Below are 24176 nucleotides of genomic sequence, written 5' to 3'. Positions count from 1 at the left end.
TGTTCAACCTGCTGCCATTTAAATATATTTCACTCCACTTATATAAAAACTACATTGCCGCGTTCCTCTAAGCCTTCTGCTTCTGACGGTGTTCAAATTATTTTCCTCGCTCTTATACTTTTCTCAAACGAAGTCATAGGATAGAGTATTGCGAGTCAGCCTTTTGCTGCAGTTCGCTGTTTGTGTCTGTCAGTATTCACTTGTGCTTTCACAGGACTGAATAGTCTAGTGGTAACACTGTCGCCTTTCGTGCGGGTGACCCAGGTTTGAATCCCCTACATGACAGATGCATAAAGTAATTTTCAACTACTTCAGCAGACTTTCAGCCATTTCAACGAATTTGGTATATTTGAGCTTTTAGCATGGTTCTTCAAATAGCTTGAAATCATTCCACTCTTGTCTTTTAACATTCAAATTCCTTCAACCCTTCATACATATATATAACATATACAAACATACATCTTACTTTTAACTCTTCAGCTTCTTCAACGAAGACTTCTATAGGTTTTTCCAGAACTGCAGTAGATGGAGCCGGAGCAGCTGCAGTTCGCTGTGTGTGTCAGCTCGTTAAGCGCAGCTGTGTACTAACTGCTCTCACTCAGGACATATCTTTGTATACGTAGTATTCACTTGTGCTTTCACAGGACTGAATAGTCTAGAGGTAACTCTGCTGCCTTTCTTGCGAGTGACCTGGGTTCAAGTCACCTGCAGAGCATTTCACCACAGAGCTGAACAGTTGTCATGAAAAAGATGATAAGTTAAATGGAGGACCACAAAACTGATCTAAAATGGGCAAAAGAGAAACACAGAAAAGAAAGAAATGGTTTAATTGAAAGCAGTTTAAAAAATATGAACATTTTGCTCCTTCTGGGATTTTTATTAATGAGACATTCAGCAGTGCGTGCTGATAAGTTTCAACTTTTTCAGCTTTTCAAACAACTTACTATAACTTTCCTACAGTTTAACTGACAAAAACAAATTAAACCTTAAAATGTAGGAAAATGTCCTCTTTCAGCCAATGTAACTACTAAAGAGCTCACATTGACAGAATTTCAGCTATGAGCCTGTAAGTGAGAACAATCTCTCAAATTCTGACGAATTCTCCCATTCACTCCAATGTTAAAATTCGGAGCACTCAAAAATCAGCTTCAATTGTGTTCAACCTGCTGCCATTTAAATATATTTCACTCCACTTATATAAAAACTACATTGCCGCGTTCCTCTAAGCCTTCTGCTTCTGACGGTGTTCAAATTATTTTCCTCGCTCTTATACTTTTCTCAAACGAAGTCATAGGATAGAGTATTGCGATTCAGCCTTTTGCTGCAGTTCCCAGCTGCAGTTCGCTGTTTGTGTCTGTCAGTATTCACTTGTGCTTTCACAGGACTGAATAGTCTAGTGGTAACACTGTCGCCTTTCGTGCGGGTGACCCGGGTTTGAATCCCCTTCATGACAGATGCATAAAGTTTTTTTCAACTACTTCAGCAGACTTTCAGCCATTTCAACGAATTTGGTATACAAAATTTGGTATATTTGAGCTTTTAGCATGGTTCTTCAAATAGCTTGAAATCATTCCACTCTTGTCTTTTAACATTCAAATTCCTTCAACCCTTCATACATATATATAACATATACAAACATACATCTTACTTTTAACTCTTCAGCTTCTTCAACGAAGACTTCTATAGTTTTTTCCAGAACTGCAGTAGATGGAGCCGGAGCAGCTGCAGTTCGCTGTGTGTGTCAGCTCGTTAAGCGCAGCTGTGTACTAACTGCTCTCACTCAGGACATATCTTTGTATACGTAGTATTCACTTGTGCTTTCACAGGACTGAATAGTCTAGTGGTAACACTGTCGCCTTTCGTGCGGGTGACCCGGGTTTGAATCCCCTACATGACAGATGCATAAAGTTTTTTTCAACTACTTCAGCAGACTTTCAGCCATTTCAACGAATTTGGTATACAAAATTTGGTATATTTGAGCTTTTAGCATGGTTCTTCAAATAGCTTGAAATCATTCCACTCTTGTCTTTTAACATTCAAATTCCTTCAACCCTTCATACATATATATAACATATACAAACATACATCTTACTTTTAACTCTTCAGCTTCTTCAACGAAGACTTCTATAGTTTTTTCCAGAACTGCAGTAGATGGAGCCGGAGCAGCTGCAGTTCGCTGTGTGTGTCAGCTCGTTAAGCGCAGCTGTGTACTAACTGCTCTCACTCAGGACATATCTTTGTATACGTAGTATTCACTTGTGCTTTCACAGGACTGAATAGTCTAGTGGTAACACTGTCGCCTTTCGTGCGGGTGACCCGGGTTTGAATCCCCTACATGACAGATGCATAAAGTTTTTTTCAACTACTTCAGCAGACTTTCAGCCATTTCAACGAATTTGGTATATTTGAGCTTTTAGCATGGTTCTTCAAATAGCTTGAAATCATTCCACTCTTGTCTTTTAACATTCAAATTCCTTCAACCCTTCATACATATATATAACATATACAAACATACATCTTACTTTTAACTCTTCAGCTTCTTCAACGAAGACTTCTATAGTTTTTTCCAGAACTGCAGTAGATGGAGCCGGAGCAGCTGCAGTTCGCTGTGTGTATCAGCTCGTTAAGCGCAGCTGTGTACTAACTGCTCTCACTCAGGACATATCTTTGTATACGTAGTATTCACTTGTGCTTTCACAGGACTGAATAGTCTAGAGGTAACTCTGCTGCCTTTCTTGCGAGTGACCTGGGTTCAAGTCACCTACAGAGCTGAACAGTTGTCATGAAAAAGATGATAAGTTAAATGGAGGACCACAAAAATGATCTAAAATGGGGAAAAGAGAAACACAGAAAAGAAAGAAATGGTTTAATTGAAAGCAGTTTAAAAATATTAACATTTTGCTATTCTGGGATTTTTATTAATGAGACATTCAGCAGTGCGTGCTGATACGTTTCAACTTTTTCAGCTTTTCAAACAACTTACTATAACTTTCATACAGTTTAACTGACAAAAACAAATTATACCTTAAAATGTAGGAAAATGTCCTCTTTCAGCCAATGTAACTACTAAAGAGCTCACATTGACAGAATTTCAGCTATGAGCCTGTAAGTGAGAACAATCTCTCAAATTCTGACGAATTCTCCCATTCACTCCAATGTTAAATTTCGGAGCACTCAAAAATCAGCTTCAATTGTGTTCAACCTGCTGCCATTTAAATATATTTCACTCCACTTATATAAAAACTACATTGCCGCGTTCCTCTAAGCCTTCTGCTTCTGACGGTGTTCAAATTATTTTCCTCGCTCTTATACTTTTCTCAAACGAAGTCATAGGATAGAGTATTGCGAGTCAGCCTTTTGCTGCAGTTCGCTGTTTGTGTCTGTCAGTATTCACTTGTGCTTTCACAGGACTGAATAGTCTAGTGGTAACACTGTCGCCTTTCGTGCGGGTGACCCAGGTTTGAATCCCCTACATGACAGATGCATAAAGTAATTTTCAACTACTTCAGCAGACTTTCAGCCATTTCAACGAATTTGGTATATTTGAGCTTTTAGCATGGTTCTTCAAATAGCTTGAAATCATTCCACTCTTGTCTTTTAACATTCAAATTCCTTCAACCCTTCATACATATATATAACATATACAAACATACATCTTACTTTTAACTCTTCAGCTTCTTCAACGAAGACTTCTATAGGTTTTTCCAGAACTGCAGTAGATGGAGCCGGAGCAGCTGCAGTTCGCTGTGTGTGTCAGCTCGTTAAGCGCAGCTGTGTACTAACTGCTCTCACTCAGGACATATCTTTGTATACGTAGTATTCACTTGTGCTTTCACAGGACTGAATAGTCTAGAGGTAACTCTGCTGCCTTTCTTGCGAGTGACCTGGGTTCAAGTCACCTGCAGAGCATTTCACCACAGAGCTGAACAGTTGTCATGAAAAAGATGATAAGTTAAATGGAGGACCACAAAACTGATCTAAAATGGGCAAAAGAGAAACACAGAAAAGAAAGAAATGGTTTAATTGAAAGCAGTTTAAAAAATATGAACATTTTGCTCCTTCTGGGATTTTTATTAATGAGACATTCAGCAGTGCGTGCTGATAAGTTTCAACTTTTTCAGCTTTTCAAACAACTTACTATAACTTTCCTACAGTTTAACTGACAAAAACAAATTAAACCTTAAAATGTAGGAAAATGTCCTCTTTCAGCCAATGTAACTACTAAAGAGCTCACATTGACAGAATTTCAGCTATGAGCCTGTAAGTGAGAACAATCTCTCAAATTCTGACGAATTCTCCCATTCACTCCAATGTTAAAATTCGGAGCACTCAAAAATCAGCTTCAATTGTGTTCAACCTGCTGCCATTTAAATATATTTCACTCCACTTATATAAAAACTACATTGCCGCGTTCCTCTAAGCCTTCTGCTTCTGACGGTGTTCAAATTATTTTCCTCGCTCTTATACTTTTCTCAAACGAAGTCATAGGATAGAGTATTGCGATTCAGCCTTTTGCTGCAGTTCCCAGCTGCAGTTCGCTGTTTGTGTCTGTCAGTATTCACTTGTGCTTTCACAGGACTGAATAGTCTAGTGGTAACACTGTCGCCTTTCGTGCGGGTGACCCGGGTTTGAATCCCCTTCATGACAGATGCATAAAGTTTTTTTCAACTACTTCAGCAGACTTTCAGCCATTTCAACGAATTTGGTATACAAAATTTGGTATATTTGAGCTTTTAGCATGGTTCTTCAAATAGCTTGAAATCATTCCACTCTTGTCTTTTAACATTCAAATTCCTTCAACCCTTCATACATATATATAACATATACAAACATACATCTTACTTTTAACTCTTCAGCTTCTTCAACGAAGACTTCTATAGTTTTTTCCAGAACTGCAGTAGATGGAGCCGGAGCAGCTGCAGTTCGCTGTGTGTGTCAGCTCGTTAAGCGCAGCTGTGTACTAACTGCTCTCACTCAGGACATATCTTTGTATACGTAGTATTCACTTGTGCTTTCACAGGACTGAATAGTCTAGTGGTAACACTGTCGCCTTTCGTGCGGGTGACCCGGGTTTGAATCCCCTACATGACAGATGCATAAAGTTTTTTTCAACTACTTCAGCAGACTTTCAGCCATTTCAACGAATTTGGTATATTTGAGCTTTTAGCATGGTTCTTCAAATAGCTTGAAATCATTCCACTCTTGTCTTTTAACATTCAAATTCCTTCAACCCTTCATACATATATATAACATATACAAACATACATCTTACTTTTAACTCTTCAGCTTCTTCAACGAAGACTTCTATAGTTTTTTCCAGAACTGCAGTAGATGGAGCCGGAGCAGCTGCAGTTCGCTGTGTGTATCAGCTCGTTAAGCGCAGCTGTGTACTAACTGCTCTCACTCAGGACATATCTTTGTATACGTAGTATTCACTTGTGCTTTCACAGGACTGAATAGTCTAGAGGTAACTCTGCTGCCTTTCTTGCGAGTGACCTGGGTTCAAGTCACCTACAGAGCTGAACAGTTGTCATGAAAAAGATGATAAGTTAAATGGAGGACCACAAAAATGATCTAAAATGGGGAAAAGAGAAACACAGAAAAGAAAGAAATGGTTTAATTGAAAGCAGTTTAAAAATATTAACATTTTGCTATTCTGGGATTTTTATTAATGAGACATTCAGCAGTGCGTGCTGATACGTTTCAACTTTTTCAGCTTTTCAAACAACTTACTATAACTTTCATACAGTTTAACTGACAAAAACAAATTATACCTTAAAATGTAGGAAAATGTCCTCTTTCAGCCAATGTAACTACTAAAGAGCTCACATTGACAGAATTTCAGCTATGAGCCTGTAAGTGAGAACAATCTCTCAAATTCTGACGAATTCTCCCATTCACTCCAATGTTAAATTTCGGAGCACTCAAAAATCAGCTTCAATTGTGTTCAACCTGCTGCCATTTAAATATATTTCACTCCACTTATATAAAAACTACATTGCCGCGTTCCTCTAAGCCTTCTGCTTCTGACGGTGTTCAAATTATTTTCCTCGCTCTTATACTTTTCTCAAACGAAGTCATAGGATAGAGTATTGCGAGTCAGCCTTTTGCTGCAGTTCGCTGTTTGTGTCTGTCAGTATTCACTTGTGCTTTCACAGGACTGAATAGTCTAGTGGTAACACTGTCGCCTTTCGTGCGGGTGACCCAGGTTTGAATCCCCTACATGACAGATGCATAAAGTAATTTTCAACTACTTCAGCAGACTTTCAGCCATTTCAACGAATTTGGTATAAAAAATTTGGTATATTTGAGCTTTTAGCATGGTTCTTCAAATAGCTTGAAATCATTCCACTCTTGTCTTTTAACATTCAAATTCCTTCAACCCTTCATACATATATATAACATATACAAACATACATCTTACTTTTAACTCTTCAGCTTCTTCAACGAAGACTTCTATAGGTTTTTCCAGAACTGCAGTAGATGGAGCCGGAGCAGCTGCAGTTCGCTGTGTGTGTCAGCTCGTTAAGCGCAGCTGTGTACTAACTGCTCTCACTCAGGACATATCTTTGTATACGTAGTATTCACTTGTGCTTTCACAGGACTGAATAGTCTAGAGGTAACTCTGCTGCCTTTCTTGCGAGTGACCTGGGTTCAAGTCACCTGCAGAGCATTTCACCACAGAGCTGAACAGTTGTCATGAAAAAGATGATAAGTTAAATGGAGGACCACAAAACTGATCTAAAATGGGCAAAAGAGAAACACAGAAAAGAAAGAAATGGTTTAATTGAAAGCAGTTTAAAAAATATGAACATTTTGCTCCTTCTGGGATTTTTATTAATGAGACATTCAGCAGTGCGTGCTGATAAGTTTCAACTTTTTCAGCTTTTCAAACAACTTACTATAACTTTCATACAGTTTAACTGACAAAAACAAATTAAACCTTAAAATGTAGGAAAATGTCCTCTTTCAGCCAATGTAACTACTAAAGAGCTCACATTGACAGAATTTCAGCTATGAGCCTGTAAGTGAGAACAATCTCTCAAATTCTGACGAATTCTCCCATTCACTCCAATGTTAAAATTCGGAGCACTCAAAAATCAGCTTCAATTGTGTTCAACCTGCTGCCATTTAAATATATTTCACTCCACTTATATAAAAACTACATTGCCGCGTTCCTCTAAGCCTTCTGCTTCTGGCGGTGTTCAAATTATTTTCCTCGCTCTTATACTTTTCTCAAACGAAGTCATAGGATAGAGTATTGCGATTCAGCCTTTTGCTGCAGTTCCCAGCTGCAGTTCGCTGTTTGTGTCTGTCAGTATTCACTTGTGCTTTCACAGGACTGAATAGTCTAGTGGTAACACTGTCGCCTTTTGTGCGGGTGACCCGGGTTTGAATCCCCTTCATGACAGATGCATAAAGTTTTTTCAACTACTTCAACAGACTTTCAGCCATTTCAACGAATTTGGTATACTAAATTTGGTATATTTGAGCTTTTAGCATGGTTCTTCAAATAGCTTGAAATCATTCCACTCTTGTCTTTTAACATTCAAATTCCTTCAACCCTTCATACATATATATAACATATACAAACATACATCTTACTTTTAACTCTTCAGCTTCTTCAACGAAGACTTCTATAGTTTTTTCCAGAACTGCAGTAGATGGAGCCGGAGCAGCTGCAGTTCGCTGTGTGTATCAGCTCGTTAAGCGCAGCTGTGTACTAACTGCTCTCACTCAGGACATATCTTTGTATACGTAGTATTCACTTGTGCTTTCACAGGACTGAATAGTCTAGAGGTAACTCTGCTGCCTTTCTTGCGAGTGACCTGAGTTCAAGTCACCTGCAGAGCATTTCACCACAGAGCTGAACAGTTTTCATGAAAAAGATGATAAGTTAAATGGAGGACCACAAAAATGATCTAAAATGGGGAAAAGAGAAACACAGAAAAGAAAGAAATGGTTTAATTGAAAGCAGTTTAAAAAATATGAACATTTTGCTCCTTCTGGGATTTTTATTAATGAGACATTCAGCAGTGCGTGCTGATAAGTTTCAACTTTTTCAGCTTTTCAAACAACTTACTATAACTTTCATACAGTTTAACTGACAAAAACAAATTATACCTTAAAATGTAGGAAAATGTCCTCTTTCAGCCAATGTAACTACTAAAGAGCTCACATTGACAGAATTTCAGCTATGAGCCTGTAAGTGAGAACAATCTCTCAAATTCTAACGAATTCTCCCATTCACTCCAATGTTAAATTTCGGAGCACTCAAAAATCAGCTTCAATTGTGTTCAACCTGCTGCCATTTAAATATATTTCACTCCACTTATATAAAAACTACATTGCCGCGTTCCTCTAAGCCTTCTGCTTCTGACGGTGTTCAAATTATTTTCCTCGCTCTTATACTTTTCTCAAACGAAGTCATAGGATAGAGTATTGCGAGTCAGCCTTTTGCTGCAGTTCGCTGTTTGTGTCTGTCAGTATTCACTTGTGCTTTCACAGGACTGAATAGTCTAGAGGTAACTCTGCTGCCTTTCTTGCGAGTGACCTGGGTTCAAGTCACCTACAGAGCTGAACAGTTGTCATGAAAAAGATGATAAGTTAAATGGAGGACCACAAAAATGATCTAAAATGGGGAAAAGAGAAACACAGAAAAGAAAGAAATGGTTTAATTGAAAGCAGTTTAAAAATATTAACATTTTGCTATTCTGGGATTTTTATTAATGAGACATTCAGCAGTGCGTGCTGATACGTTTCAACTTTTTCAGCTTTTCAAACAACTTACTATAACTTTCATACAGTTTAACTGACAAAAACAAATTATACCTTAAAATGTAGGAAAATGTCCTCTTTCAGCCAATGTAACTACTAAAGAGCTCACATTGACAGAATTTCAGCTATGAGCCTGTAAGTGAGAACAATCTCTCAAATTCTGACGAATTCTCCCATTCACTCCAATGTTAAATTTCGGAGCACTCAAAAATCAGCTTCAATTGTGTTCAACCTGCTGCCATTTAAATATATTTCACTCCACTTATATAAAAACTACATTGCCGCGTTCCTCTAAGCCTTCTGCTTCTGACGGTGTTCAAATTATTTTCCTCGCTCTTATACTTTTCTCAAACGAAGTCATAGGATAGAGTATTGCGATTCAGCCTTTTGCTGCAGTTCCCAGCTGCAGTTCGCTGTTTGTGTCTGTCAGTATTCACTTGTGCTTTCACAGGACTGAATAGTCTAGTGGTAACACTGTCGCCTTTCGTGCGGGTGACCCGGGTTTGAATCCCCTTCATGACAGATGCACAAAGTTTTTTCAACTACTTCAGCAGACTTTCAGCCATTTCAACGAATTTGGTATACAAAATTTGGTATATTTGAGCTTTTAGCATGGTTCTTCAAATAGCTTGAAATCATTCCACTCTTGTCTTTTAACATTCAAATTCCTTCAACCCTTCATACATATATATAACATATACAAACATACATCTTACTTTTAACTCTTCAGCTTCTTCAACGAAGACTTCTATAGTTTTTTCCAGAACTGCAGTAGATGGAGCCGGAGCAGCTGCAGTTCGCTGTGTGTGTCAGCTCGTTAAGCGCAGCTGTGTACTAACTGCTCTCACTCAGGACATATCTTTGTATACGTAGTATTCACTTGTGCTTTCACAGGACTGAATAGTCTAGAGGTAACTCTGCCGCCTTTCTTGCGAGTGACCTGGGTTCAAGTCACCTGCAGAGCATTTCACCACAGAGCTGAACAGTTGTCATGATAAAGATGATAAGTTAAATGGAGGACCACAAAACTGATCTAAAATGGGCAAAAGAGAAACACAGAAAAGAAAGAAATGGTTTAATTGAAAGCAGTTTAAAAAATATGAACATTTTGCTCCTTCTGGGATTTTTATGAATGAGACATTCAGCAGTGCGTGCTGATAAGTTTCAACTTTTTCAGCTTTTCAAACAACTTACTATAACTTTCATACAGTTTAACTGACAAAAACAAATTAAACCTTAAAATGTAGGAAAATGTCCTCTTTCAGCCAATGTAACTACTAAAGAGCTCACATTGACAGAATTTCAGCTATGAGCCTGTAAGTGAGAACAATCTCTCAAATTCTAACGAATTCTCCCATTCACTCCAATGTTAAATTTCGGAGCACTCAAAAATCAGCTTCAATTGTGTTCAACCTGCTGCCATTTAAATATATTTCACTCCACTTATATAAAAACTACATTGCCGCGTTCCTCTAAGCCTTCTGCTTCTGACGGTGTTCAAATTATTTTCCTCGCTCTTATACTTTTCTCAAACGAAGTCATAGGATAGAGTATTGCGATTCAGCCTTTTGCTGCAGTTCGCTGTTTGTGTCTGTCAGTATTCACTTGTGCTTTCACGGGACTGAATAGTCTAGTGGTAACACTGTCGCCTTTCGTGCGGGTGACCCAGGTTTGAATCCCCTACATGACAGATGCATAAAGTTTTTTTCAACTACTTCATTATACTTTCAGCCATTTCAACGAATTTGGTATAAAAAATTTGGTATATTTGAGCTTTTAGCATGGTTCTTCAAATAGCTTGAAATCATTCCACTCTTGTCTTTTAACATTCAAATTCCTTCAACCCTTCATACATATATATAACATATACAAACATACATCTTACTTTTAACTCTTCAGCTTCTTCAACGAAGACTTCTATAGTTTTTTCCAGAACTGCAGTAGATGGAGCCGGAGCAGCTGCAGTTCGCTGTGTGTGTCAGCTCGTTAAGCGCAGCTGTGTACTAACTGCTCTCACTCAGGACATATCTTTGTATACGTAGTATTCACTTGTGCTTTCACAGGACTGAATAGTCTAGTGGTAACACTGTCGCCTTTCGTGCGGGTGACCCGGGTTTGAATCCCCTACATGACAGATGCATAAAGTTTTTTTCAACTACTTCAGCAGACTTTCAGCCATTTCAACGAATTTGGTATATTTGAGCTTTTAGCATGGTTCTTCAAATAGCTTGAAATCATTCCACTCTTGTCTTTTAACATTCAAATTCCTTCAACCCTTCATACATATATATAACATATACAAACATACATCTTACTTTTAACTCTTCAGCTTCTTCAACGAAGACTTCTATAGTTTTTTCCAGAACTGCAGTAGATGGAGCCGGAGCAGCTGCAGTTCGCTGTGTGTATCAGCTCGTTAAGCGCAGCTGTGTACTAACTGCTCTCACTCAGGACATATCTTTGTATACGTAGTATTCACTTGTGCTTTCACAGGACTGAATAGTCTAGAGGTAACTCTGCTGCCTTTCTTGCGAGTGACCTGAGTTCAAGTCACCTGCAGAGCATTTCACCACAGAGCTGAACAGTTTTCATGAAAAAGATGATAAGTTAAATGGAGGACCACAAAACTGATCTAAAATGGGGAAAAGAGAAACACAGAAAAGAAAGAAATGGTTTAATTGAAAGCAGTTTAAAAAATATGAACATTTTGCTCCTTCTGGGATTTTTATGAATGAGACATTCAGCAGTGCGTGCTGATAAGTTTCAACTTTTTCAGCTTTTCAAACAACTTACTATAACTTTCATACAGTTTAACTGACAAAAACAAATTATACCTTAAAATGTAGGAAAAATGTCCTCTTTCAGCCAATGTAACTACTAAAGAGCTCACATTGACAGAATTTCAGCTATGAGCCTGTAAGTGAGAACAATCTCTCAAATTCTGACGAATTCTCCCATTCACTCCAATGTTAAATTTCGGAGCACTCAAAAATCAGCTTCAATTGTGTTCAACCTGCTGCCATTTAAATATATTTCACTCCACTTATATAAAAACTACATTGCCGAGTTCCTCTAAGACTTCTGCTTCTGACGGTGTTCAAATTATTTTCCTCGCTCTTATACTTTTCTCAAACGAAGTCATAGGATAGAGTATTGCGATTCAGCCTTTTGCTGCAGTTCCCAGCTGCAGTTCGCTGTTTGTGTGTGTCAGTATTCACTTGTGCTTTCACAGGACTGAAAAGTCTAGTGGTAACACTGTCGCCTTTCGTGCGGGTGACCCGGGTTTGAATCCCCTACATGACAGATGCATAAAGTTTTTTCAACTACTTCAGCAGACTTTCAGCCATTTCAACGAATTTGGTATAAAAAATTTGGTATATTTGAGCTTTTAGCATGGTTCTTCAAATAGCTTGAAATCATTCCACTCTTGTCTTTTAACATTCAAATTCCTTCAACCCTTCATACATATATATAACATATACAAACATACATCTTACTTTTAACTCTTCAGCTTCTTCAACGAAGACTTCTATAGTTTTTTCCAGAACTGCAGTAGATGGAGCCGGAGCAGCTGCAGTTCGCTGTGTGTGTCAGCTCGTTAAGCGCAGCTGTGTACTAACTGCTCTCACTCAGGACATATCTTTGTATACGTAGTATTCACTTGTGCTTTCACAGGACTGAATAGTCTAGTGGTAACACTGCCGCCTTTCGTGCGGGTGACCCGGGTTTGAATCCCCTACATGACAGATGCATAAAGTTTTTTCAACTACTTCAGCAGACTTTCAGCCATTTCAACGAATTTGGTATATTTGAGCTTTTAGCATGGTTCTTCAAATAGCTTGAAATCATTCCACTCTTGTCTTTTAACATTCAAATTCCTTCAACCCTTCATACATATATATAACATATACAAACATACATCTTACTTTTAACTCTTCAGCTTCTTCAACGAAGACTTCTATAGTTTTTTCCAGAACTGCAGTAGATGGAGCCGGAGCAGCTGCAGTTCGCTGTGTGTATCAGCTCGTTAAGCGCAGCTGTGTACTAACTGCTCTCACTCAGGACATATCTTTGTATACATAGTATTCACTTGTGCTTTCACAGGACTGAATAGTCTAGAGGTAACTCTGCTGCCTTTCTTGCGAGTGACCTGGGTTCAAGTCACCTGCGGAGCATTTTACCACAGAGCTGAACAGTTGTCATGAAAAAGATGATAAGTTAAATGGAGGACCACAAAACTGATCTAAAATGGGGAAAAGAGAAACACAGAAAAGAAAGAAATGGTTTAATTGAAAGCAGTTTAAAAATATTAACATTTTGCTATTCTGGGATTTTTATGAATGAGACATTCAGCAGTGCGTGCTGATAAGTTTCAACTTTTTCAGCTTTTCAAACAACTTACTATAACTTTCATACAGTTTAACTGACAAAACCAAATTAAACCTTAAAATGTAGGAAAAATGTCCTCTTTCAGCCAATGTAACTACTAAAGAGCTCACATTGACAGAATTTCAGCTATGAGCCTGTAAGTGAGAACAATCTCTCAAATTCTGACGAATTCTCCCATTCACTCCAATGTTAAAATTCGGAGCACTCAAAAATCAGCTTCAATTGTGTTCAACCTGCTGCCATTTAAATATATTTCACTCCACTTATATAAAAACTACATTGCCGAGTTCCTCTAAGACTTCTGCTTCTGACGGTGTTCAAATTATTTTCCTCACTCTTATACTTTTCTCAAACGAAGTCATAGGATAGAGTATTGCGATTCAGCCTTTTGCTGCAGTTCGCTCTTTGTGTCTGTCAGTATTCACTTGTGCTTTCACAGGACTGAATAGTCTAGAGGTAACTCTGCTGCCTTTCTTGCGAGTGACCTGGGTTCAAGTCACCTGCGGAGCATTTCACCACAGAGCTGAACAGTTGTCATGAAAAAGATGATAAGTTAAATGGAGGACCACAAAACTGATCTAAAATGGGGAAAAGAGAAACACAGAATAGAAAGAAATGGTATAATTGAAAGCAGTTTAAAAAGTATGAACATTTTGCTCCTTCTGGGATTGTTATTAATGAGACATTCAGCAGTGCGTGCTGATACGTTTCAACTTTTTCAGCTTTTCAAACAACTTACTATAACTTTCATACAGTTTAACTGACAAAAACAAATTATACCTTAAAATGTAGGAAAATGTCCTCTTTCAGCCAATGTAACCACTAAAGAGCTCACATTGACAGAATTTCAGCTATGAGCCTGTAAGTGAGAACAATCTCTCAAATTCTGACGAATTCTCCCATTCACTCCAATGTTAAAATTCGGAGCACTCAAAAATCAGCTTCAATTGTGTTCAACCTGCTGCCATTTAAATATATTTCACTCCACTTATATAAAAACTACATTGCCGAGTTCCTCTAAGACTTCTGCTTCTGACGGTGTTCAAATTATTTTCCTCACTCTTATACTTTTCTCAAACGAAGTCATAGGATAGAGTATTGCGATTCAGCCTTTTGCTGCAGTTCGCTCTTTGTGTCTGTCAGTATTCACTTGTGCTTTCACAGGACTGAATAGTCTAGTGGTAACACTGTCGCCTTTCGTGCGGGTGACCGGGGTTTGAATCCCCTACATGACAGATGCATAAAGTTTTTTCAACTACTTCAGCAGACTTTCAGCCATTTCAACGAATTTGGTATAAAAAATTTGGTATATTTGAGCTTTTAGCACGGTTCTTCAAATAGCTTGAAATCATTCCACTCTTGTCTTTTAACATTCAAATTCCTTCAACCCTTCATACATATATATAACATATACAAACATACATCTTACTTTTAACTCTTCAGCTTCTTCAACGAAGACTTCTATAGTTTTTTCCAGAACTGCAGTAGATGGAGCCGGAGCAGCTGCAGTTCGCTGTGTGTGTCAGCTCGTTAAGCGCAGCTGTGTACTAACTGCTCTCACTCAGGACATATCTTTGTATACATAGTATTCACTTGTGCTTTCACAGGACTGAATAGTCTAGAGGTAACTCTGCTGCCTTTCTTGCGAGTGACCTGGGTTCAAGTCACCTGCAGAGCATTTTACCACAGAGCTGAACAGTTGTCATGAAAAAGATGATAAGTTAAATGGAGGACCACAAAACTGATCTAAAATGGGGAAAAGAGAAACACAGAAAAGAAAGAAATGGTTTAATTGAAAGCAGTTTAAAAATATTAACATTTTGCTATTCTGGGATTTTTATGAATGAGACATTCAGCAGTGCGTGCTGATAAGTTTCAACTTTTTCAGCTTTTCAAACAACTTACTATAACTTTCATACAGTTTAACTGACAAAACCAAATTAAACCTTAAAATGTAGGAAAAATGTCCTCTTTCAGCCAATGTAACTACTAAAGAGCTCACATTGACAGAATTTCAGCTATGAGCCTGTAAGTGAGAACAATCTCTCAAATTCTGACGAATTCTCCCATTCACTCCAATGTTAAATTTCGGAGCACTCAAAAATCAGCTTCAATTGTGTTCAACCTGCTGCCATTTAAATATATTTCACTCCACTTATATAAAAACTACATTGCCGCGTTCCTCTAAGCCTTCTGCTTCTGACGGTGTTCAAATTATTTTCCTCACTCTTATACTTTTCTCAAACGAAGTCATAGGATAGAGTATTGCGATTCAGCCTTTTGCTGCAGTTCCCAGCTGCAGTTCGCTGTTTGTGTGTGTCAGTATTCACTTGTGCTTTCACAGGACTGAATAGTCTAGTGGTAACACTGTCGCCTTTCGTGCGGGTGACCGGGGTTTGAATCCCCTACATGACAGATGCATAAAGTTTTTTTCAACTACTTCAGCAGACTTTCAGCCATTTCAACGAATTTGGTATAAAAAATTTGGTATATTTGAGCTTTTAGCACGGTTCTTCAAATAGCTTGAAATCATTCCACTCTTGTCTTTTAACATTCAAATTCCTTCAACCCTTCATACATATATATAACATATACAAACATACATCTTACTTTTAACTCTTCAGCTTCTTCAACGAAGACTTCTATAGTTTTTTCCAGAACTGCAGTAGATGGAGCCGGAGCAGCTGCAGTTCGCTGTGTGTATCAGCTCGTTAAGCGCAGCTGTGTACTAACTGCTCTCACTCAGGACATATCTTTGTATACATAGTGTTCACTTGTGCTTTCACAGGACTGAATAGTCTAGAGGTAACTCTGCTGCCTTTCTTGCGAGTGACCTGGGTTCAAGTCACCTGCAGAGCATTTCACCACAGAGCTGAACAGTTGTCATGAAAAAGATGATAAGTTAAATGGAGGACCACAAAACTGATCTAAAATGGGGAAAAGAGAAACACAGAAAAGAAAGAAATGGTTTAATTGAAAGCAGTTTAAAAATATTAACATTTTGCTATTCTAGGATTTTTATGAATGAGACATTCAGCAGTGCGTGCTGATACGTTTCAACTTTTTCAGCTTTTCAAACAACTTACTATAACTTTCATACAGTTTAACTGACAAAAACAAATTATACCTTAAAATGTAGGAAAAATGTCCTCTTTCAGCCAATGTAACTACTAAAGAGCTCACATTGACAGAATTTCAGCTATGAGCCTGTAAGTGAGAACAATCTCTCAAATTCTGACGAATTCTCCCATTCACTCCAATGTTAAATTTCGAAGCACTCAAAAATCAGCTTCAGTTGTGTTCAACCTGTTGCCATTTAAATATATTTCACTCCACTTATATAAAAACTACATTGCCGCATTCTTCTAAGCCTTCTGCTTCTGACAGTGTTCAAATTATTTTCCTCGCTCTTATACTTTTCTCAAACGAAGTCATAGCATAGAGTAATGCGCTTCAGCCTTTTGCTGCTGTTCCCAGCTGCAGTTCGCTGTTTGTGTGTGTCAGCTCGTTAATGCAGCTGTGTACACTCAGGACACATCTTTCAATTGTGCTTCCGCAGGACTGAATAGTCTTGTGGTAATTCTGCCGCCTTTCATGGGGGTTGACCAGGGTTTGAATCCCCTGCATGGAAGGTTCATCAACTACTTCAGCAGACTTTCAGCCATTTCAACTGTTTCTAGCTTGAAATCATTCCAATCTTGTCCTTTTTTTAGCTTCCTCATATGTTTTAAAGCTTTTTTTTAAAGCTTTTTTTTAGCATCTTCAGTGTTTCTAGCATGGATCTTCAAATAGCTTGAAATCAGTAGGTTTAAATCATTCCACGATTGTCATTTCAACTTCAAACTCCTTCAACCAAGACTTCAGCAACTGTTTGGTTCTCAGCTTTTTTAGCTTTTTTTTTTAGCTTCTTCAGCTTTTTTAAAGCTTCTTCTTTTTTTTTCTTTTTTTTAAGCTTCTTCAGCTTTTTTAGCTTGTTTTTTAACAGCTTTTTCAGCTTTTTTTTTTACCTCTTGTTTAGCTTCTTCAGCTTTTTTATTTTTTTTAAAGCTTCTTCAGTTTTTCTTGCTTCTTCAGCTTTTGTTAAGCTGTTTTTTTTAGCTTCCTCAGCTTTTTTAGCATGGTAATTCAGCTTATATGCATTCTCACAGCTGTTTCGCAGGAACAGCAAATTTCTAGTTTCTTTACATATTTCCATGGAAACAGGAAGCAGCCTCAGTGATTCACTGAAACATGTTCAAACATGGATATAAACCCAGAATCTGAGGCAGAAACAGAGTTTGTTCAGTTCTAAGCAGCCTTAAAGTGAATATCTGCTCTGAGCTCCTTCATCCTCCAACACAGCCTGAACCCTCTCAGACAGTGATGTTGGTGTGAAGCATCTGGTTCAGACAGCTGTTTGGAATTTTTAACATTCTCTTGCTAACCACGATTCGTGTGTGTGTGAGCGTTGTGATAATTTTTACCACACACACTGTCTCACACCACCTCTGGATCACATGGCTCTGGCTGGACCTGCCAGGTGAGATGAACACACACAGCTGTCTCAGTGTTGAACTCTTTTTTTCTCCAGAACTGCAGAGTCGGCCTCCGCTGTGATGTCAGGTCATCAGGTCATTGGGCCAATCACCCTTTTCTGTGTGAGTCATGTGACCCAGCCTTGCCCTGCCCTCTCTGTGGCCACGCCCCTGACCTGTACCTGCTGCTATAGGCACACACACACACTCTCGATCTGGTGTTTCCCGTCATAAAGGTGGTGTTTCCTGTGTTACAGGTGTGTCCATGCAGAATGCTCATTCCAGGCCGGGGAGGGCAGGGCGGGGTCTGAGGGTTACATCTGCCCTGTCTGCAGGCCTCATGAGGCGGAGCTAATCAAGCATTGTCCTTCCTCGCCCCCACCCATCAACCAAACCTCAGCCCTGCCCCAACACTGGGATTTTACTGATTTTCTGTTGTTTTTATGTGGATAAAATGACAGAAAAACATGAAAAAGATCAGAAGTTGGAACAGCTTAGTTCATGAACTCAGAAAAGGATCAAAAAGGAAAAAAAAAAAAAGAAAAACGTGGAAATGTGGAAATGTGTTCAGAATCCAATGTTCACTATAAATTATGGAATCCAAGACGCCCCCACGCAGTGACGTCATCAGTGATGTCAACACATTTAAATTATGTGATTAAATTTACGACCTTCACAAACTTTGGGTCCCACTCAGTATTTTCCCAGTTTCTTTTCATCTCTGAACCGTTTTTAATCTGCAGCCTGTTGAAATGCTTCTCTGAATAAATCCGGTGCTTAAAGGGTTAAAGGTCAGGTGACACGGTGCCCCCCCCTTTCCTTTCCTACTCACCTCCCTCCTCACTGTTTTCACTCCTTCCTCCTCCTTATCTTCAGGGTCATGGTTCAGGGTTTCCAGGCAGGAGGAGGTGTTGGAGGAGGAAGAGGAGGCCGAGGAAGAAGCCGGATGAAGACTCAGGACTAACTGACCGTGGCCCCCGGAGTAAGAGCACGCACACGCACAGTTACATCACCATGGTAACAGATGTGTTCATAATCTAATTGATCAGTGGTTGTTTATTGACGACCAACGTGTGTGTGTGTCAGTGTGCATGTGCGTGGAAGCGTTCCAGGTGAAGGAAGATTATAATAGTTACTGTAATCTGATTATTGTAATCTGATTATGATAGTTACTGTAATCTGATTTCTGTAAACTGATTATTGTAATCTGATTACAATAGTTACTGTAATCTGATTATTGTAACCTGATTACGAGTTACTGTAATCTGATTACTATAAAATTACTGTAATCTGTTTATTGGAAATTGATTACAATAGTTACAGTAATCTGATTACCATAAAGTTACTGTAATCTTATTATTGTAATCTGATTATGATAAAGTTACTGTAACCATCAATGTAATCTGGGATCTTCGGTCAGGGAGCTGAAGGCCGACTGTTGGCGTGTTCTCAGTTGGACAGTGCTACCATCCCTACTGCGTCAATGTGAAGGTGGGTATTCTTATTACTGTAATCAGATTTCATTAGTTACAGTAATCGGATTACAGTAATCTGATTACAATAGTTACTGTAATCTGATTACTATAATCAGATTAAAATAAAGTTATTAGACATGTTCAGATTGTAATTGAACATATTTCATTAAAAGAGAGAAAAGAAAAGAAAATCATGTCAATCATTTGCCATCAGCCAATCGCATGAGGAAATTTAGAGCAGTGGGTTGGGCTTAACAGGGGTGACGTCATCGCTCAGGTGAGTCAAGCTGTAACACCTCACAGACAGTAATAGGGGTGTTTCTTCAAAATTAAAGCTTTCCAGGGGACTGCTGTTTACTTGATTACTCTGATTGGTCAGCTACGGCAGCCTGATCAGGCCCCACCCACCTTTTTTAATTAGGACACGCCCCTCAGAGCAGGATGAGCCATCAACAAGTTCTTAAACTGTTCCTAATCAGAAACTCTGAAATACTTTTGAAAATGCTAAAAGAAACCAACTTTTAAAGTTATAATTTTGTCATTGATGGACAGGAAGTTGGTGGAAATGATAACAAAACAACAACAAAGATTTAGATTTTCTGTGAACTTTTTATTTAGGACGACATTAAAGCTTTTAAGACAAATTATTTCTGTATCATTGTGCTGGAAAATAATCTATTACTTTACTTTTTATAACTCTTTTCTGTTTTTTAGGTAGTAGTAAGAAAATAAATGTAAGATTTGTTACATTTTTAACATCTCAGGAATAACTAACTAACGTTAGAAAGCAGATAAACAGATTTTATTTGTCCACAAAAATACTTTCTTTATTTTTCCACCATATGTAAATACATTTTTAGAATTAAATCTATATTTTATTTACGATATTAATTTCTTACCTTTGTATAACAAGTGCTTGTCTTTATAAAGGTAAAGACAAACATATTTTGTAGCTTTATTTATAATTTTAGCAGTTTTCAGCATAATTTGGATCGTTATTCTTTATGTAGTCTGACCTTCTGTTTCTATTCAATTAAAAAATATCAAGTTTTTTTAGTTTATTTACAACATCTTATTTTGAAGGTCATCGCCGGAAGCTGAGGTGTTGTGTTAGTTCCGGTACCTTCACGGCTCTTCATCTGACAGCTGGTTCACGCAGGAGTTGTGCGGTCCAGCACGGAGGACTGTTGATGGACTGTGTTTCGCTGCGGAGGATCTTTAGCCGAAGCGGGTGACAGAACCGGACCGAGCCAGCCCACACCGCCCCGGTCCGGTCATGGACGAGCAGGCGGGCCCCGGAGTGTTCTTCAACAACAACAGCGGCAGCAGCTCGGGCTCGTCGGGCGGTGGAAACCTTAAAGCCCCGCAGCCTGGCGACGTCTACGGCGGAGAGGCGGCCAGGGCTCAGTACAGCATCCCGGGGATTCTCCACTTCCTCCATCATGAGTGGGCCCGGTACGAGGTGGAGCGGGCGCAGTGGGAGGTGGAGCGGGCCGAGCTGCAGGTAAGCGGCGCCTCGGTTCGTTTGTTCGGTGCTAGCTAGATTATCTGCGGGTCCGGTTCGTTCTGTGAGAGCAGCTCCACTTTGGCGTGATGTTAGCTCGCGTGTGAGATCCCCACCGCCAGGTTAACCTGCGTGATGACGCCACTTTACCTGCGTAGATCTATTATCGGACAAAAGGTGAAGCCCGGTTGCAGCTGACAGCGGGTACCTTGCTTTGTTTTGGTAATGAATCATCAGTCCTCACACACCAGTATAGAACAGTGGGCCTTCCAGAAGTGGACAGTGACACGAGGGTTTCTATCCCAAACATCAGCTCTGAGTTCCGCAAAATGTGACCGATAATGTGAAAGTATCCCCTTTCTGTCCGATAATAGACGCATCATGTTGTTGTATCAGCTGTAACTTCGTACTGCAGCGAGCCTGAGGCGGCCCTGCTGGTTGGTTCCGGTGTTTTCTCACAGTTTGGACCACAGAACTGCAGTGAGACTGTTCGGGCCTCATCAGGAAGGAGTTGTAGGAGATTGTTCACATTCAGGACAAATGAAGCCAGTTGGCTGTCAGTGCAGACAGAACATTTCCTCCCACTCAGATTCCAGCTGTTTTCATGTGTGAACTGTTCCCTCCACAGTTTGTGTTCACACCGTTTTAGATGTGATCTCTGAACTGGAGTGATGTCTGAGGGTGGCAGGACACGCCGTGGAGGCCGTCGTGTCTCTTTTGTAGCGTTTCAGTGATGGCGGACGAGGCTCCGTCATGTCTGACATCATGAATCTGAAGGTATCCAGTGAGTGGGACGCAGCATCCTCACACCGTCTCACTTACCAGGAAGACAACCCACTGGTCCTGATGTGTTTTCATACATCTGAACCTGTTCGATGTAAATGTAACGTCACTCTGAGTCACTCTCAGCTCTGTGAGCCGCTGCAGTCACAGTTTGTTCTTATTAAACGTGTTTAATCCGTGTTTTAACTCGTTCTTTCTCAGCTTCTGAGCCGAATTAAGGAGAGAAAACAGCTTGTAAGTGTTTGAGCTAGAGCTTCTGCTGTCGGATCATGTTTTCCTCCGTTTGGTCACAGCCACACTGTTGCTGTCGGACAGTGAAACCCTCTCAGACTGTTTGATCTTCAACATGTAGAAGAGCTGCTTCCATCCACCACTGATGTGGATCATTGTAATGTGAAATCCTGAAGTGAGAATCAGAATCCCACAGTTATTTAAATGTTCTGCTGTCAGCTGCACTGAGGAGCATGAATCTTCCATCCAGCAGCAGCCTCGGAGGATCTCAGAGCCCAGTGGATAAACTCTATCTGAGGCTAATGTTCCAGCAGAGTTAGCTAAAGACTGTGGATGTGCAGCAGCCACTTTTCATCCCACTGTTTTAACAACTTGGTTCAGTTCAACGCTGGACTGAAGAAGCGGAGCCACAAAGAGGGATCTGTTCCAACTCTCAGAGCCTGAACTTCAGAGCAGGGAAATGGAAGCATGTGAGAAATAACTCCTCATGGTTTATTTATTGACTTATTTTCTCCTTTAGCAGCAGCTAACGCTAACAGCTGAGCTAATGAAGGTGACGCACACCAACCTCTAAGGAGTTAACCAAACAAAGAGATGTTAAAACATGGCAGAGAGCCGCTGAGCTGAAACCAGCAGGTATTTTAATCAAAGTCTGTCTCAAACATCTCAATTTTTTAATTTCCCTTCCCATCGAGCCGGCTGACCAGTGGGACCTGAAACCAGCCTCAGCTGTAAATCCATCTGTTCTTGCTGCTGTGCAGCTCGCACGCAGACGGACTTTATGCCATTCGAGGCTGAAACCAAGAGTGTGGCTTCCTGTGAGCTAATCCTCTGTTGGGAAGAGGAAGCTGGCACACGAGATGGGACAGATTACTCAGTTTATCCTCCACAAACAAAGAAAAAGGGAGAATGCTTCACATCTTTACTTTTTAGAGCCGTTTCTCTCCTGGTCCTTCCGTGTGTGAGCTGCAGCTTCCACCTCCATCTGAATGAATTTAAGACTTTGAGTCATTTCTCTCAGGGAATCTGAGTGCAGTGGCTGTAACCTCGGTTACGACCCGGTAATAAAACAGCTGATTAACATGTTGGTCTGATGACCACACTGTGACATCATCAGGTCAGAAAGTCTTTCATCGGTTTCTCCATCAGAGCGGAGCTTCATCTGTTTGTTTTCTGTGGTTAGAAACCACAAAACGACTCTTTGTGTTGTCAGATTTGAGATATTTGGTCAAAGAAACATCTGGAATACCTGGAAAACCGGCCGGGTCATATCTTCTGTTTCATCTGAGAGCTCAGGGAGTCGGCTACGGGCCGGGAAAAGGGACAAAACTCCTGAGAAGCTGACTGACGTTTCCAACCAGCAGCTGCGTCAGTCAGCTGGTCGTCAACGTGTTTAGTCTCCAAACAAACTCCCCATCAACTTCCTTCATCAGTACTTTCTTCCTTCCTTCCTTCCTTCCTTCCTTCCTTCCTTCCTTCCTTCCTTCCTTCCTTCCTTCCTTCCTTCCTTCCTTCCTTCCTTCCTTCCTTCCTTCCTTCCTTCCTACCATAAGTCCTTGCTTCCTTCCTTCTTTATATACTTCCATGACCAGATGGACTGTCAGCTGATTTTTGTTGGGCTTTAAGGAAATAAGGTTTTCAGTTTAAAATTAAGTTATTGATAACAATTGATCACGTGATAATCAATCAGAAACAGCCCAGCTGGTGTTAAAGAGACCCCAGCAGCTCATTAAACGTATTATTCATCGAGCAGATGGAGGTAGAATTAGAACGTGTCGTCCTGTTAGAGGTGGAGCGTCTCTCTCGGAGCTTTATGGACGTTACTGTTGGTCAATTACTCCCCAAAATGAAGGCAGATTTCAGCCTGGGGGGGGCTGCTGGGAGCTGACTCTGGGAGTTTAGTTTGTGTTACACACTCATCACTCGGGCTCAGGAGGATGTTTTCTTCCCGTTGGACTCGGCTATAAATACCCCCCCACTGCAGCTCGACATTACAGCGTCATAATTTAATCTCTTAAAGAAATCTACAGGACGTCTTATGTTGACGTGTGGTGGTCTAACCCGGTGGGATCCAACTGAGTTTAGGTTAGATTTAAGATTAAGAGTTAAAGTGTAATCAGGTAGAAATCATCGTGAAGAAGTGCTTTATCATAACTTAAAGGTCGAAGAGGTCTGATTATTCATCAGAGATCCAGTTGGAATAAAATCCTCTCAGTTTTCAGAACCTTTAATGTGTCTTCATCACATTTTTTAGCTTCACATCATATTAAAGCTCACTGATCCACAAAGCCCTCAGCTGTAGCTCCAGGACTGAATGATTGTTTTATTCCAACCAAAACTGGACTTTTAGAATAAACATCCAGCTCTTCAAACCGGCCAACGCTCCCAGATGTGTGCAACAGAACACTCTTAGAACATCTGCTTCTTTAAAATGAACAATAAGGAAATAAACAGCGGCTTAGAGATGAAACCATCTGCTTCTGCAGGAAAATTGTCCAGATT

The 24176-nt window shown here is 39.8% G+C and overlaps 1 protein-coding gene across 2 annotated transcripts in view; it reads left to right on the top strand.

The window, feature by feature from the left end:
* The first annotated feature begins 20284 nt into the window (after positions 1 to 20284).
* Positions 20285 to 24176, top strand: part of LOC142378594 (striatin-like) — a 39061-nt gene continuing 35169 nt past the window's right edge. Inside the window, exon 1 of one of the 2 annotated variants that reach the window (XM_075463285.1) lies at positions 20285 to 20660. In XM_075463285.1, the coding sequence (XP_075319400.1) occupies positions 20433 to 20660 (228 nt within the window). In that variant the 5' untranslated portion in view covers positions 20285 to 20432. The remainder of the gene's footprint in view (positions 20661 to 24176) is intronic. The other variant, XM_075463284.1, reaches the window with a different exon arrangement.

Source organism: Odontesthes bonariensis, chromosome 4 (assembly GCF_027942865.1).
Source record: "Odontesthes bonariensis isolate fOdoBon6 chromosome 4, fOdoBon6.hap1, whole genome shotgun sequence".
Lineage (NCBI taxonomy): Eukaryota > Metazoa > Chordata > Actinopteri > Atheriniformes > Atherinopsidae > Odontesthes > Odontesthes bonariensis.
Note: the sequence above shows the minus strand (reverse complement) of the source record. Positions and strands in the feature narration are given on the sequence as shown.